Source organism: Giraffa tippelskirchi, chromosome 11 (genome assembly GCF_054371585.1).
Source record: "Giraffa tippelskirchi isolate mGirTip1 chromosome 11, T2T-mGirTip1v1.2.pri, whole genome shotgun sequence".
In the NCBI taxonomy this organism is placed as follows: domain Eukaryota; kingdom Metazoa; phylum Chordata; class Mammalia; order Artiodactyla; family Giraffidae; genus Giraffa; species Giraffa tippelskirchi.
The window spans coordinates 143,772,086-143,788,950 of NC_137285.1; the positions used below are offsets into that span (position 1 = coordinate 143,772,086).

Sequence of the window (16,865 nt, forward strand, 5' to 3'; positions counted from 1 at the left end):
AGAAACAGTGATGGCTGAGTTGGGGAGGGGGGTGAGTATTAGATAATAGGAAGTTTGTGATGCACTGGAGGTTTAGATGCCGAAAGCCTTGTTTTCTAGAAAATTACCCATGCATAAGCACTATCCTTTATCAGCTGAATCCTGAAAATGTGAGGGGCTTCTATCCACCTCAAGATGATTGAGTTGAGGCAAGTTAGGAAATTTCTCCAACTGTTCCTTTCTCTAGCACCTTCTGAAGAATGAGAACTCGGTTCATAACACCAAAAGAGATGTTTGTAAAACCACTTGTAATGGGAGAGGTTGAGAGTTCCCAGTACATTCGAGTTTCTAGTACCTCCCTGTTTACACACTACTGCGAAGAGTGGAATATAAAAAGATCATTTGATCATAAATATCAATATTTTTTCCAGGGCTTTAGAAGAATTGAGGATATTGGAATCCAAAATAATATAAGCTGATTAGCTTAAATTTGAAAATTGGGTAAACTAGACTGTGTAGTGTTTCGTGGGGTGGTGACCGAACCGCTGCCTCAGCCACCACACCCACTGCTGCTCTTCCAGGCATCCATACTTCTTCTTAGTCTATCTTCTGATTACTGCATCTGTTCTGAGAAATTACAAGAACTACTCGAAAGGAACTGTTGATAACCATCATCTTTTTAATACATTCCCTAATGAAATTTAAAATATCGGGTTTTGTTTCCTGTTTCTGTTACTGATGCCTGTAAAAAGCACTTATCCGCTTCATTTATACTCACTCCATTTTTGTAAATGGGGATGATAATTGGTAGCAACTTTATGGGAGTAATAGGAAAGTTTTCCCATGAAAGGCGCTGTGAAAGTTGTTGCAGTAATCAGTGAATTTTTAAGCTGTTATAAATGGTGGATGCTACAGTGACTTTTCAGATGTGGAAATTTAAAAAGAAAATGAACAGCAGTGAGGCTAACCTCCAGGGTTGCCTTGTCCTATGAATGGCATTCACTGAGGGGGTGCAGGGGAGACTTGGGGAGGGTCAAGTGGCCTGTGGATCAGGAATGGTGATTGAGTTTTTGAGCTCCTGTCTTTAGGGTCATGCAGTGTTTTGGAGAGTGTGAGTGGTTGAGTGGGTAGATGAATTGGTGCATGTTTAAGTGGATAAAGATAAGTAGTCCTGGTAGGACCTCAGTTCTCTACAGACACGAGCTCTTTGGGGAGTTGGGATCATCATTTGCTTCCTTGGGGGCTGTCTCAGGCTAGAATCCGTGTCCTAGCTGCCACTGGGAATAACTGATTTTTGCAAAGAGCCTCCCGGTTTTGTATTGCCACTGATAGCACTTTTAATCTTGGGAGAACAGCATTTTCCAAAGTGATTTGTCAAATTCGTGTGTGTCCTGACTAGGTGTGAGGTCTGCTTGCAAACTTTTATTAAAACCTTGTCTTAATGGTAGTCTTTTTTCCCCTCCACTTTGCCATGCTTTAAAAAACTATTCCTGAGCCTTCTGGTAATTTTCTTTCACAAGCCACATTTTCCTAGTGGATGACTGCTTAGCTGAGGCAGAAAAGAGCTTAGTGAGTTTGAGGAAGAAGAGGACCCAACAGAGGAGCAGAGTGAGCAAGTGTGGAGAGGAGCTGGTGATGAGATGGAAGGGGTGGGCGGGGCCAGATCACACAAGGACTCAGGCTCCTCGGGAAGGAGTGGGTTTTAAGTACATCAGGAAGCCATTGAAATGTGTTAGGTGGAAGAGTGACGCGATCTGATTGAAATTTTACAAGGTCAGTTGCTACTGCATGGAGCTCAGACTAGACAAGAGCAAGAGTGGGAGCCAGGAGACCAATTAAGAGATTGTTATACCTCCTGGGACCAAGGCAGAAAAGGAGAGAAGTGGACAGCTTCAGTGACATGAGCTCAAAGGAGCAAGCATTTTTAAGACATGCCTGGGAATAATGGTCTGAAGAGTATCCCCTCGCTCTATCGACGTGACAGACATGATCACCTTCCACAGGAGAGAGAGTTTCCCAGAATTTGGAGTCTCCTGGAGAGAGCTAGGTTTTGAGGTAGAGGGAACCTTCAGAGCACATGAGGTTGAGGATCTGGGGTGTTTGCTCATCCTTGAATGAGAATTCCAGTGGACATAATGGCAGGGACAGGGGTGGGTGTGGGGGATTGTGTTTGATCAGGTTATGTCCAGGGATGGTTTGGGAATGAGTGTTCTGATGTAATGGATGACTGGAGAACCCTGCACTTTTCCTGGTGACTGGGGTCAGCTGGATGTCAGACTTCATGGAATTTGTCCTGTACGCTCTTTGAGGAAGGAGAGTGTTTATTTCTGGTGCTGCAGTCTTGAGTAGAAGCTCTTTAAAAATAGCAATTCCTTTAAGTTGCATTTCTTGGAAATATCATATCACCAAGAATGGCATCTTCATTACATTAAATCTTCTGGTTTTAAATGCACATTTAGTATAGCTAGAGTGACTAAACAGTAAGTGTAAAGCCAACAGTAAGTGTAAAGCCAACCTTGTTTTTGCTTAATTCAGTAACTTTTCAGCCCTCCTACCCCCAATACTATATCAACAGCAAACGCTGGCGGCAGGTGTTTCGGTGTAAACTGCACTTGCCCTTTAAGATCACGGATGCGCCTGGGCTGGGCTGGCTGACTGCACGTGCCGGCCCTCCTGCTCAGTGTCCTCACTCACCTCACTAGAGCCTTCTGTGCCAAATCCGTGTCAAAAATCAGGGAAAGAGTTTGAGAAAAGCCCAGATATTTGTGTGTGGCAAGTGAGTTCAAACCTGTTTTGAACAGATAACCTCAAGTCACTTTAAATCTATGCTTTCCCAGGGATTTCCTTGGTAGTCCAGTGGTTAAGATTCTTGTGTTCCCACTGCAGCAGGCACAGGTTCCCTGGTCAGGGAACTAAGATCCTGCATGCTGCATGGCGAGGCCTAAAAAAAAAAAAAAGTCTATGCTATCCCATCTAGTTTCCTACTTTATCAGATCTTATTTCAAAACCAGCTGCTTCTTTTTTAAAGTAATGTTTTTCAGATCATGTTGAAGATGCCATCTCTGAAAGTGTTTGGTTTGAGTCAGCAGATTTAACTGTGGAGATGACTGTGGGGTCCTAACTTTATTTTGTTTCCATAATTTCCATAACTAATATGTTTTGTTTATGTCAAATTTAAAAAATACATTACCGCTATGAACAACAGGTCCAGCTGTGTTCTTACATCGGCATTGTAGAAACAGCTTTACAGTCCAAATATAGCTGCAAACTTTGATGATCCATAAAGCTGTCTAGAAGCCAGCCAGGTTCTCAAGGGCAAGGCCACACCATACTTTGATGGGGAACACAAGCTGGAAAGGAATGACTGAAAGAGAGGAGGGGGACATTTTGGCATAGTCGTGAGTCAGGAAGTAGGGCCAGTAAAGGGACAGTTGGCTCCAGCAGGCTAAGGAGCTGTAGCACATGCTGGCGTTTAGTTTTCAAATATCATTTCAGTCTGCAGTAAAGCCTTAACCATACTTGCCAAGCAGCTCTACTGTGTAGCTGATTCTTGGACCAGAGAGCAAGGGAAATTCTGTCTGGTAGCATCTTGAGAAAACCCTTTGCTTGATTCTGCAGATGCTCCAACGTCTTGGTTTTTTCTTGATTTTTGAAGCACAGATTCTGGGATCAGTTGTCCGCATCTGCAGGTTCCCTTTCCTACAACTTAACTGACTTTTGGAACGCCTGCTCTCTAGCTCCATCTCACTGTGCTGCTAATACAGTGATACCGTTGTCCTGAAGAGCAAATAGTCTGGCCTTTCCTCAGTCGTCATTGTCCGTTTCCTTGTGGTGTTGGTCACCAGCATCCAGCATCTCTCTTCCTGAAACTCAGCCATCTGATAGCTGCCCTTTCTTGCTACTGTTAGCTTCTGAAATAACTGTATTATCTTAGCTATTCTCACACTTTTCCCGCTGCTACTTTTCTGCCTCTTTTGAGGTTTTTTTCCACTTTACATTCAACCCCTTTAAATATGGGTATTCAGGATTGTCTTTGATTCTGTCATCTTTGTCTACGTAACTTTTAAGGAAATTATGAACTAGGAGTAGATTGTAAACGCCATGTAGGCAAGGTCCATTTCTGTCTCCTTTATCATTACATCCCCAGCGTTTAGTACTGTGTGTGTATGTGTATTTTGATTGAATACATAAATAAATGGGATTTCATTTGTTGTTATGGCTTCAACCATTTCTTCTTTGGTGGAGCAAAGTGTGAATCTCAATTCCAGCTTTGACTTTTATCTCATATTCTGGTCATCACTTTGTTATGAGACATTTCTACTTACAACAGAACATGACTTCTAACCTGAAATTGTAGACTTACTATTATTCTCTCAGAAAACTCCACAATTCCACCTGCTCACAATTACCATCATGTTCATGATGTCACTACTCTCTTGGTCAGGTTTAACCATAAATTATTTTCAGTTCTTCCTCATTCTCTTATTTCAATTGTTTTAGTTCCAAATCTTCTTAATTCTTTCTTGAAAGATCTGAAAAACTCATCCTTCTAATAGTGGCTTCATTTCAGGCTCTCTTTACCACATGCCTAAAATACTAAAATGACTTTTTCCACTCTGATATCTGTAATTCTAATCTCTTCTCCCTCAGTTCTATCTGATAACCAGATGCCAGATATTTTTAGGAACAGCTCGTTTTCTCTTATTTGTTCTTTCTTCTCTTTCCTCCTGCTCACAAATATTAATTGAGCACCTACTGTGAGTCGGGTACTATGCTCAACTCTGGCGAAATAGCAGTAAACGTGGCAGACATGGGCCCTGCCCTCTTGGATGTCCTGGGAGCTAGAGAACAGTTGATTCAATGGAGAGGTATAATTACAACTTGCAGTTAGGGCTCTGAATTTAGATTTTACTCCAAGCGCAATGGAAATAAATGAGGTTGTGACATGCTCTGGTTTATATTTTAAAAAGAGCACTCTGGCTGCTGTATGAAGAATAATTCAGGGAGAGGCAAGAATAGGAGACTGAAAGGTCATTCCAGTGTTTTTCCTGGGAGACTGCTGATTTGCACTCAGATGGTGGCAGTGAGGAGGAACACAGTAGATGAATTTGAGATGTATTTTTGAGGGCGAACCAGGTTTCTGGCTCAAGCAGTTGGTAGATGGAGGTGCTATTTACTCAGATGGAAGAGGAGCAGAGGTTTTGCATTTTATTTTGCTCTTGTTTAGGGAGGATTGTGGAGGAATCGAGATCCTTCTTCTACCTGCTAGGTTCAAGATGCTTGAGACTTCCAAATTGGCTGTGGAGTCAGGGCTTCAGATGACAGGCCTGTGCTAAAGGTATCATTTCGGAATTGTCAGGATAACAACAGTAACAACAGTAAAGGGATAGTGATAAATGGCGAGTGCATAGTACTGAGTCTACTGAGTCTGTGCCTGGTTCTGTTCTCAGTGCTTTACATGCAGCCTCCAGGAATCTTATCAAGTCGATGCTGCTGTCATCTCCATTGTACAGGTGAGGTGGCTGAGGCACTGTGTTAAGGCACTTGCTCCACATGGCATGGACAATCATTTGTTGAACTGAATTGAGACTAATAATCTAGATAGTATGTAAAGCTATGGAATTGCCCATTATCAATTCAGAGCAGAAGAATAGAGAAAGAGGAGCAGAAAGCCAAGATTGACCTCACTGCTTTCATCAGTTTGTTTTCCAACTTAGAAGTCTTTATTTGCTCCTGCTGGAACACAGGGTATAAAATGTAAACTCTTCCAGCCAGATTGTCAAATCTTTACAAAATCTGTGCCCAGCCGACTTTGCTGTCCCTGTGTGATTGCACCATACTGCTGGCTTATCTCTTTGCTCCTTAGACATGCTCTCTACCTCCTCACTGGACTTCCCAGGTGGTGCTAGTGGTAAGGAACCTGCCTGCCAATGCAGGAGACATAAGAGACACAGGTTCGACCCCTGGGTCGGGAAGATCTCCTGGAGAGGGCATAGCGACCCATCCCAGTATTCTTGCCTGGAGAATGCCATGGACAGAGGAACCCGGCGGGCCCCAGTCCATAGGGTTGCAAAGAGTCGGACACGACTGAAGCGACACAGCACACGCTCACACCACCTTCTCACTAACTTAAGTCCTCTCCAGCCTTCAAGGGCTCCTGTAGCCTTGAAGCCTTTCAGTGAAGAAAATAATAATAGTTACTGCATGTCAGGTGTTTCCTGAGCTTTGGAAATAAGAAACAGGCAGCAGGCTTCTACTTTGTTTTGACCTTTCTGCTCATTTGTTTTGTTATTATAAGCATCTTATTAATAAAAAGATGGAAGAATTTCTAGGTAAGTAGCTCATCCAGGAGATCAGAGATGACTTGGAAAACCAGATGTCTCACTGTTGACTAAGATCATTAATTTGGAAGCATATTTTGCATCCATGGCCTTTTCTGACTGTGTGGGGATCACTGAGATTAAGAATACGATACTTGAAGCAGCATATGTGTACTGAGCTTTGTTTCAGGCACCACCATGTGGAATGGCAAAGGGGCATCAAAGAAGCCAGGCAGATAACATCTGGGCTTGCTGGGGAGCTTACGTGGGACGACCAGTTGTGAGCATAAGAGAAGGCATTGTGATGGGTCCACCAGCAGCTCAGTTGGGAAGCTCTTAAGCAGAAACTGGTCCTCAGACTTGTGTATATACTTCCCAGTATTGTTTAAAAAAACCGAGTTAGTTGGCAAAATTTATAACTCAGGAGATGTCACATAAAAATCCCATTTATCAGTTTCCCTAGAAAATCCAGAAGATCAGGCAACACCCGGGGAATAACGAGAGAGCCGCAGAGTAGACACAAGGCCCGCGCTGTCCAGTGTCCATGGTCCCCACCCCTCACTGTTGCACTTGCCCCATGCCCCTTGTTTATGCCACCTGCTGGTAATTGTGACCCTTACAGAACGGACAGGGTGCCATGTAGTTCAGACAGGAAGTATTACAGGATTTCAGAAGAAAGAAAGCACTTTGGAGAGCACAGTAAGGTGGGAAAAAAAATACAGACTTTAAAACCAGGCAGGTCTTAGTTCACATACTTGCCTCTGTGTCTCCTGCCAGCCTTTTGCCTCAGAAATGTACTTTCCCTCCAGCTTCCTTTGCTTATAATAAAATGAAGAATATCACATCCCTTACAGGGTTGTGGTGAGAATTAACAGTACTGGGTGCATACAGTCCCTAACATGCCTGGCACTGTAGCAGCTTATACCATGGTTGATGGTGTCCAGAAAGTCTAGCAGGATGACTTGGTTTAAGTACCTGGAAATTGTTAGGAAAAAACACTTGGACCAGGGGAGTAGGGAGCCAACTCCAGGTGGATTAAAGAGTTAAATCTAAAAAATACAGAATTTTTTTTTTTTAACTGAAAGGAAATGCAGTTGTATATTTAGGTTTCCTGAGAATGGGGAACAGGCTTTCTAAGCATAAAAACCATGAAGGGGAATCAAAGAAAGATCAGCAGAATTGATTGTAAAAATTTTTGAGCTATTCTGTGTTAAACATCATAAACACAGTTAAAAGTCAAATAGCAAGTGAGAAAAACATTTACAGAAAATATAACAAGGGGGAAATATCTTACTATATATGGTTGCAGATCAATAAGAAAAACGTTAACATCCCATAGAAAAATGGACAAAAGACACGAACGAGTTTGCAATGGAAGAAATGCAAACAGCAAATAAGCATGTGAGAAAATGGTGAACTTGGTTAGTAACTAAAGAACTTTATGTTTGAAGAATGAGCTGCCGTTTCTCCCTAAACTTTTTCATCATTGTTAATTGATAATGTTCCATATTGATGATGTGCTCAGAAGGTAGGTACTGTCGTATTTTCCTGATGGAATTATAAATTGCCACAATCTTCTTAAAGCAGTTTGATACTATAAATCAAAGTGCCTTTAAGTTCATACCCTTAGATCCAGTTTTTCCGTTTTGAAGGATATATTCTAGGGACTTCCAGTGGTTAAAACTCTGCGGTCCTAATGTAGGGGACATGAATTCAATCCCTGGTCTTGGAACTAAGAACCCACATGCCGCACAGCATGGCCAAAAAAAAGAGAAAAGAAAATAGCCTAGAAATACACTCAGAGATGTTTTGCCGAAAATCTACTTGCAGTAGCTTTTTCTTTCTTTTTCCGTTTTTTTTTTTCAAGTATTACTGGTATATTAAAGTCTATTTCCAACCACGTGTCCCTCACTGCTGTATCGTCAGCACAGTGCCTGACATATCCAGGTGATCAAAAAATAATTTATGAGTTTAAAGGAGGAAGGATATGTTCATGCAAAGGAATATTACATAACCATTTTTAAGAAATACTGTACATCTAAGATATAGGAAATGCTCACAGGACAGTGTTAAAAATGAGTGCACAATTGTATGTATAGAATATCCCCTGTGATTGTGTTGTATGAATTCTGGATGATGTGATTAAAGGTGATTTTTATATCTTCTTGGTGCTTTTCTTCAGTCGTTCAGAACATATTTATTGATATATGTGATAGACATTGAGCATATTTCAAAAGGGAAAGACAGCATCGTCTTCCCCTCATGGAGTTTATCAGAAATCAAAAAGGCAGACATTGAACAGGTAATTACAAGTGTGTCATTTACTCTAGTGAACTTATGTTACTTTTATAGTAGGGAAAAAAAACTATGTCAATGATAGTTTTTAAGCACTGATGTTTGTAATTTCTAAAACACCTTTTTAGGACAAGAAAGCACGATTACATGAAAGATCTGTATCGATCTCATACAGTGTGAAGTTTTCCTTTCCAAGGGAATGAAGAATGTTTAGAGTTCTTATCTGTTGGGTGGTGTGTAATGATATGACAATAAATACATCCAGGCTTGTTTTCCCCCCCAAATAGCATTTTTCTAAAGGAAACTGAATAGACTCAGATCTTGGTAAGAGTTGTAAAACTTTGGAAAATCCCAGCATTCATCAAAAAGTATAATTAAGCATTCAAATGAATTGACTATGGTGGAGGAGGGAGTGAGAATGTGGATTAACATTAATGTAAAAAATTTTTTTTTTTGCTTTTTCCATCTACTTGTGAGGTTTCAAGTGTGTAGGAAACAAAGAATATCAGTAGCAAAACCCACCCTGTAGACTGACTCTGGCCTACAAGTTTCTTTGACCCGGGATCAGGAATGGAAAATTTTATCCTAAGCCATGGCTTTTTAGGGGGTGTGTTTTGTTTTGTTTTGCAGAAAGACCTGAGTAAATCAAAAGGGTTTCAGAGCCATGTTTGGGTAACAACCATGTTTAATAGCCGTGAGCTCGCTCCTCTAAACAGTCAGACCCATGCTTCCACTGTTGCTTATCCATTTATCAACTGAGCTCTTATGCTCAGCCACGTGAGCTCCCCGGAGGAGCTCCCTTTATCTCCTTCCTTGGTGGAAAAAGTATCTGTGAATCTTGGTTGCGTTGAAGGGTGGCTGTGTGGTCTGTTGCTGCCCCGGTCTTAGGAGAAGGAAGCATCTGTGAGCCCAGTGTTGCCTTGGTAGAATCCCCTATCCTCTTTCCCATCTGTCTCCTGTGAATTATGGGGGGCTTCCCTGGTGGCTTAGTCAGTAAAGAATCCTCCTGCAGTGCAGGAGACCTGGGTTCGATCCCTGGGTTGGGAAGTTCCCCTGAGAAGGATATGAGGAATGCACTTGCTGAGCCAGGGGTGTTTGAAGGAACAAATGATGAGCATCAGAGTAATGACATCACCTCTCCCTGTGGACGTGCTGGTATCACCGTCTCCTTCAGGGACGGATCAAGGGAGCTCCCTGCCAAGAAAAGGCTCACCCTCTTTTGCTCTTTGGTACAACTATGGGTTATACTGGATGTGATGTGTTTCAAACCACCCTGAGGCTTTCTCTCATTTGAAGAACTCAGATCTTAGGAATGGAGAGGGAGACCTGGCTCTGCTGAGCATCACATTCCATCCATGCTGATACATCCCTCCTGTGTTTGGAATCCTCTTTCCCTGCTTCGTGTTTCCAGATAGAGTTACAGTGCTCACCTCTTCTCTTCTGCTGGCCTTAGCACCTCCTCCTCCCCAATAATGACTTTTTTTTTTCATGTTTGGAAAACTGTTGAGGAGTTCCATTTATTTGGAGCACAGGGTGCCCGTGAAAGGGATGTAGGAGACGAAACTAAAGAGAAGGAAGCAGGCAGGTCATCAAGGGCCTTGGTGCCAGGCTAATGAATTTGAACTTCATCCTGAAACCTTTGGGATGTCATTAATGTATTTTAAGCAAGGGAGGGGAATTCTGAGATTAGATTTGCATTTTGTTACGGTGGCTCTGACAGAGCAACCCTGGATTGGAAAGTGCTTGCTCTTAACTCTCCTAACTCCTTCTCTAAATCACTCCTTACACCTGCCCTCTGGTCTCACAGACCTGTGTATGCAGGATAGGCCTTGGCTTCTTGGCCTCTGGCTGTTGCATATACAACTCCTTCGTCCTAGGACATGCTTTTCTTTGTGTTTTCTTTTTTTAATTGAAGTATAGTTGATATACAATATTATTTCAATAATGCTTTAATGTTCTAACAGATCATCATCTCAAGCTTGTCTTCCTGTTGTGTTAAGTGTCTTTCCTGTCTGCTGCACTCTCCTGTCCCAGTGCTCGATTTATAGATTAAAGCCCCGTTGTACTTCTAGGTTATGCAGAGGGCAGTGGCAGTTCTGTCTGTGTAGCTGTGTCGAACCTTGATCTGATGACTGACTTTACAGCCTAAATCAAGGTGCCTTGGAACCTCTGATCTCATGAGCAGCGCACTGCCTTCTGGTATCTTTTCTTCAGTAGGACATACATCTCCTCTGTCTGGGATCCTTTTTTCAGAGAGTACCCTTTTGCTTTTCTGAGATGGAGCTGGGCTACCTGCGGACAAAGTCACCTTCCCAGTGCTCTGTGGTTGGCTGAGGGGTCAGAGGTAAACGTTTTGGTGCTTGCTACTGGAAAGCAGAAGGTGGCAGACACAAAATCAGTCACTGAGACGGAAAGTTATTTCAAACATTGCTTGTGTCTTCTGCTCATGAAAGTTATGACAGCGCTTGACAAAGTCACTGCCAAGGGTTGGGGCCTGGAATCTAGACTGTTTATAAAAGTTCATTATTGTTTTGGTTTTGATTTTCCTGGGGGAAATCATTGTAAACAGTTACATTCTCAGAAGCACCCCTGCAATAATAAACATAAACACAGCATTGCAGTGAAATCAGTCCTGCGGTAATTTAAATGTAAATCTCTTGCGTTGGAAGTGAAGCGGAAGAATGGATGGGTCTGCTCGGAATGGAGCGAAGAAGTCAGGACACTTGGGTCTGTCCCAGTCTCAGTTCTCCACGTGCTCTCTCTTGCTGTGAGTAAGGAAGTTGTTTAATGTGCCCCTTTGTCAGCGGTGGAAGAGGAGTGACACCACCTGCGGGCCACATCGCAGCCCGTGCTGGGAAGCTTCATTATGATATCGTCCGTGGATTGACTCAGCTCTGGAAGAAAGGGGCAATGTAAATACGGGTGTCTGTATCCTAGGTGCTCACGAGATGCCATCCATTCTCAAAGGCTTACACAGCCAGGCTCAGTTTAGTAACACTGTTCTGGTCACGGCAGAGTCCCCTTCAGTGAGAAAATCTGGCTGTTGATTGTTCTGGAAAGAAGCGAGAAAGTATCTCCAAAATACCAAAGTAGCTATAGGAAGAGTTGTGATCAGTTTTAACATAGATATTAATTAGCGAATTAGCATAAACTGTGAAAAGTGGTCAAAGCTCATCACACCACATCTTGTTTGAAAGCCTGTTCTCCTAACACTATGTCAAAACACAAGGGTGCAGAATAAGGCAGGTGTAAAGAATTATTGTATAAATGACTTTGAATTCCTTCATTGGCCAGAATGTACTTTTCTGCAATTTGGATGCTGATAATATGAATACTAATAGCTATTACACTGTACCTAATACCTGCTGGGCTCCAGGTGATTCACACGTACATCAAGTGAGGCTCACGGCAGCACTATGAGCCAGGTAATACCATCATCTTCACTTTATAGATGAGTAAATTCAGGAACAGAGAGGTGAAATAACCTGCCCAAGGCCAGTCAGCTGCCAAGTGACAGAGCCAGTAAACGAAGCCCTGCCATCTGGCTGAGTTGAAGTTGCCATTTCTCTGACCAGTGTCGCATTCTGTTGCATCTTGATCACACGAGCAAAAAAAAAAAAATTCAGTGCCATGAATGCTGTTTTCTAGGAGGACAATGGAGACTACACGTATGTGGATAGAGTGAAGATACCCTTGGATCACGGGACCTTGTTAATCATGGAAGGGGCCACGCAAGCGGACTGGCAGGTGAGAACGTGCGAGTAACATGGACTTATGTCATATGGAGGCAGTCTCCCAATGGGCTCACAGTGATTAATTTCTGAATTAAACGTGGTGAAAAGCAAGTTGCTTTTATAATGAGCACGAGGCAATAAACGGACCTCATTTCCAAGAAGTTTTGATACTGCTGACAGAATGGCCCTCTCGAGCGGCGCTGTCCCGTGGAACTTCCTGTGACGAAGGAAGTGTTCTGTATCTGTGCAGCCTAGCATAGTCACCACTAGCCATGTGACTCTTGATCCCTTGAGATATGTCTGGAGTGCTGAAGAACTGAATTTTCAATTAAGCTAGAGCTTCAGGCAGCCAGTGGCTCTCATATGGGGCTGCACAGCTCCACAGCTTCGGCCAGGCCATTTTTAAGGTGTGCGAATTAATGTAAGAACACTTAGCATGAGAGACGCGTCTTGTGCTTCTCTGTGGTCTCAGTCATTTGTGTGCTGTCTTATGAGCTTTGGAAAAATGGCAGGAGGCCGCGAGGAAGAGCAGCACTTAGGAAAAAATGAAAATATCTCCCTGTGAGGGTGGGGGTGGGGATTTATTTCAGAGAAGACCTTCCTCCACAAGACTTTGAAGAGCTATTGCTGCTCATTGAAGGGAGATAAAATTGAAATATGTCTGTGTCCTCATAAAGAAGTTTTAAATGGCTTTGGAGTAAAAGTGTGTTTATGTCAGAGTTACTCATATTTCCATTTAGCATCGAGTGCCCAAAGAGTACCACTCCAGAGAACCAAGAATAAACTTGACCTTTCGGACAGTTTATCCTGACCCTCGAGGGGCGCACTGGTGATGTGAGATCCTGGAGAGAGGAGCCGTGTTGAGACTGAGCAAACCTTCCTCCATGAAGACACTTCCGTGGGCTGTCTGGAGGATGAGGATGAGATTTGCTTCCCAGCTTGCGGTCCTATTAAATGACAGCCTGCAGTTCGTGTTCATAATACGTTTACTGTGGGAACGGTAATCCCTAATCACATTTTGAAATCACATAGTTTCTTTAGGCAAATTAAAAACCGCTGTGGCTGCGTTTACCAGTGATTTTGCCCATAAGCCGTTTCCCCCTCCTGCCCTCTTCGGTGTTGGTTGGAGAAATAGGAATGGACTTTGCCTCCGGGGGAGGGTAAATCCACATCTTTGTTCCTTGTGCCTGTAGCAAAGTGGAAACAGAAATACACATCAGTGACTTGGGAGCATTCTGCAGGCAGACAGCTGCTGCAACCCAGACAGAGTTTTGTTGAAGTCTGCCTCGACTCCTGAACATCTTGGCTTGTGTGCTATGGCAATGGAAAGCTGCGTACTATGGGAGGACTTTATTTACCTGAGTCTCCTTGCCCGTCCATCTCCCTGGGAGACGCGCAGACGGGTTTCAGGCCTCTGAGTGAAGAGCAGAGGTGGTATTCTCCAGTGTATCTCCAAGCCGCCCTCTGGACTACTTATAATACAAGAGGAAACTATCCCCTCAAAGGGAGGAGGAATTGAGTGATGTCATGAGAAATTTCAGCTGAAGAGCGGCAAATGCCCTGCTAGTGGCAGCTGTTCCACATAGATTAGTTCCCCCTGGAGAATTACTTGAGTCATTTAAACCCAAGCCAGATAGGAGCGGGAGCGGTCCTGGAGGGAATAGACTCAGTTACCTTAATAGTGCCGTTCCCTGTAGAGTTCAGTAGCCCCGTGACTAAGGCTTTCTTCTGACTCAGTGTTGTCTTCTATACACGTTCCCGAGATTCAAGGGTTAGTCTCTGATGTCACCAAGGCTCCCAAAACAGAGCGGCTGCCCCTTGTTGCATCATAAAAGCACATGTCTTCCTGACCCCAGGACTTAGGAGCAGCGTGCCGGATCAGTTCCAAACCAAGACAGAGAAAACCAGAGAGAAAGAGGATGGATTTAAACGGCTGGAAGTAGGGCAGAGGGGTTAGAGTTTCCCTCGCGCCCCGGGGAAAATTTACCCCCCTTCTTGCTTTTTGGTCTTGTTTCCATTCCATGCTGTAAGACTGATGAGCCCCAGGATCACGATAAAAGGCCAGAAGGCAGATGAACGCCTTGCCTGGCCAGGCGCTGTTCTTCTCTGTCGAGCTCTATGACTTCTTGAACCAGAGTCTCTTTCTTTTAAACGTTGTTGCATGTGTGTAGCTCCTTCGTCTTAAGAAATACCAAATGCTTTATAAAATCTGAGCGTCACAGGAGGCCTTCCTGTGAGAGAGATACAAATTACCACAACAGTAAAACAAAACCTATTTAATTCCTAGCTTTCCTGCAGTTCAGACACGCACAACCTGGCCAGGGAGGTGCCGCCAGCTTTGGCTGTGAGTTGGATGCGTGACCCCGGGGAAATTCCTCTTCCATTCCCACCAGTGAAAGAGCCAGCAGATGACTCCAAGTCTTGTTACCACATCCCTCCCAATTCGGGCCGTGCATTGCGTCAGCTGCAGATTTGATCTCTTCCCTCATCACGGCCGTGTCTGTCAGGGAAACATTCCTGACAGCCTCGGCCACCACCTGGGTTTCTTCATCTGAGAGCAGCGGTCTTAGGTTTTGTTTCTGGCTGTCCGATGGCAGAAACAGCCACTCTCCCTACTACTAAGGTAATGTCCCTTCTGAAATGTCAAGGAGGTAGTTGCCGTAGAGTAAAAGGACAGGGTTCAGAACTGGACAGGAATTCCATACCCTGGCAAAGGATGCCCATGCTCAGTGACTGCACCAACCTGTTGCTGTGTTTTACTGAATGTAGATCTTAACTAAGAGTTAAGGCCAAAGCTCTTTTTACCAGCATTACTTGTTAGAGTTGAGGGAGCAAATAAAGCAGCTGTAGCATGAAGAAAAAAACAGGTCTGGTTTTTTGGCTGCCCTGTTTTTGAGCTTTAATAACCTGCCAGGACAATTTAGTAACCATGCTAGGAGCTTCCCTGGTGGCTCAGACGGTAAAGAATCTGCCTGCAATGCGGGAGACCCCGGTTCAATCCCTGGGTCAGGAAGATCCCCTGAAGGAGGAAATGGCAAGCCAGTCCAGTATTCTTGCCTGGGAAATCCCATGGACAGAGCAGCTGGTGGGCTACAGTCCATAGGGTCGCAAAGAGTCAGACACGACTAAGCGACTAACATAGGAGCTTCTTATACATAGTCCCTAACCCTCCCTGAAGCCCTGCCAGAACCAGCTGCTGTTCCCATTGTAGAGATGAGGCAACCGAGTCTCCAAGAGGTGAAGTCATTTCACGGGACTTATGAATGGCAGGACCAGAGCATAAAGCACAGGCTAATCCCCTAACTGTGCTTTTCCCTCTGCCATGCAGAATTTAGGCAGAATGGTCTAGCGGGCACCCCCAGGCCCCAAGCCTCAGGGCTTGCCTCTGCAGGGCTGGCAGCCCAAGCTCACGTCAGTGCCCTGCTGGCTGGGCTGACTGCCAGGCCACCCTGTTGGTCCCCTGGCTTTCCTGTGCACCAGGGCAGATGTCTGCATCTCCTTAATCAACACTGGCATCTCCTAGTCAGAAACTCTGCTGCCAGCTGGGCTAGACTTGTCCAGTTTAACAGGGTAGGCTCACTGTGGGGGGATACAATCCAATTTATGATGAACTAGATTCTCCTCCAGCCTTCCTAGCAAGTGTCTGAGAACATGTTTCCCGACCATATCCAAGCAACCTTTCTGTGGTAGCCGGGTGGTCCCTTCCTCCCTTCATTCTTACCTGCGAGTCCATCTGGGGACCCTGATGCCTAGATTCAGCATCAGGCTTCCTCATGATGCTGGCCAGCACCACGACTGCGATCAGTCAGCAGACAGCCCAGGAAGCAGGGCAGACTGCACACGGAAAACGGGGAGCACAGGCAGCTGGCCTCAAGGCAGGCCTCGGAGCATCTGACACAGCATCAGCTTGTGTCCTCAGTGTTGAAATCAGGTTCCAAGTGGTTGTCAGCTAAACCACCAACTCATGTGGCATTGATGATTCCTATTAAGTCGGGGTCACAGCTCATTAACTTGCTATTTTCTTGTGACACACTCCCTGCTGCCTCCATGGCTGGCATGACCTGCCCCCCGCGAGTGGCAGGCCTGTCTAGGCCTGGCCAGTAAGTGGCACCATCTCCTGGACCGTGTCTTGGCAACCCCAGAAGAGTTAAGTGGGCCCTGCAGTAAGCAGAAGACTCTAGTTGGAGGGCTTCGGAGAAAGCCCCGACACGTGATGGGTCCCTGCCCCACTGGGAATATTTCCTCCTTGAGTTCTGGCAGCTTTTACTTGGCTGCAGAATATCTGAGACCCATTTGCCTTTTCTGGTCATAAACACTTGTAGTGTTGAATCTGAAGTCTTGATTGCTTTATTTTCTTAACTGTTTCTTTGAAAAAGCTGAATGTTTCCATAGTGATGCATTCTGTTGGTTGAAATCTTTACATATATGTGGTTCCACCCACATGCTCTCCTCAGAGGGACCTAGTCTACAACTGTCCCCTGACCCCACCCTCCCATTTTCTCTTTTTCAAGTAATCCACTCTTAGATACAATGACTC

The 16,865-nt window shown here is 44.3% G+C and overlaps 1 protein-coding gene and 1 long non-coding RNA gene across 23 annotated transcripts in view; one reads left to right on the top strand and one right to left on the bottom strand.

Annotated features, from left to right (window-relative positions):
• The window catches only part of ALKBH3 (alkB homolog 3, alpha-ketoglutarate dependent dioxygenase), a 171,088-nt gene that overhangs the window by 26,618 nt on the left and 127,605 nt on the right, over positions 1–16,865 (top strand). For 5 of the 22 annotated variants that reach the window (XM_081545017.1, XM_081545019.1, XM_081545015.1 and 2 more), the window contains exons 9-10: positions 12,243–12,341; positions 13,069–14,429. The exons of 11 other annotated variants lie outside the window; for them this stretch is intronic. In XM_081545017.1, coding sequence (XP_081401143.1) covers positions 12,243–12,341; positions 13,069–13,161 — 192 coding nt within the window. In that variant the 3' untranslated portion in view covers positions 13,162–14,429. Of the gene's footprint in view, positions 1–12,242; positions 12,342–13,068; positions 14,430–14,615; positions 15,193–16,865 lie in introns of those variants that run through there. 6 more of the 22 variants (XM_081545013.1, XM_081545012.1, XM_081545014.1 and 3 more) reach the window with 2 other exon arrangements.
• LOC145527303 (uncharacterized) lies at positions 9,262–14,095 on the bottom strand. The gene is made up of 2 exons (XR_014069654.1): positions 14,003–14,095; positions 9,262–13,515 (listed from the first exon to the last, which is right to left on the bottom strand). It is a non-coding gene; the product is annotated as an uncharacterized LOC145527303 (long non-coding RNA).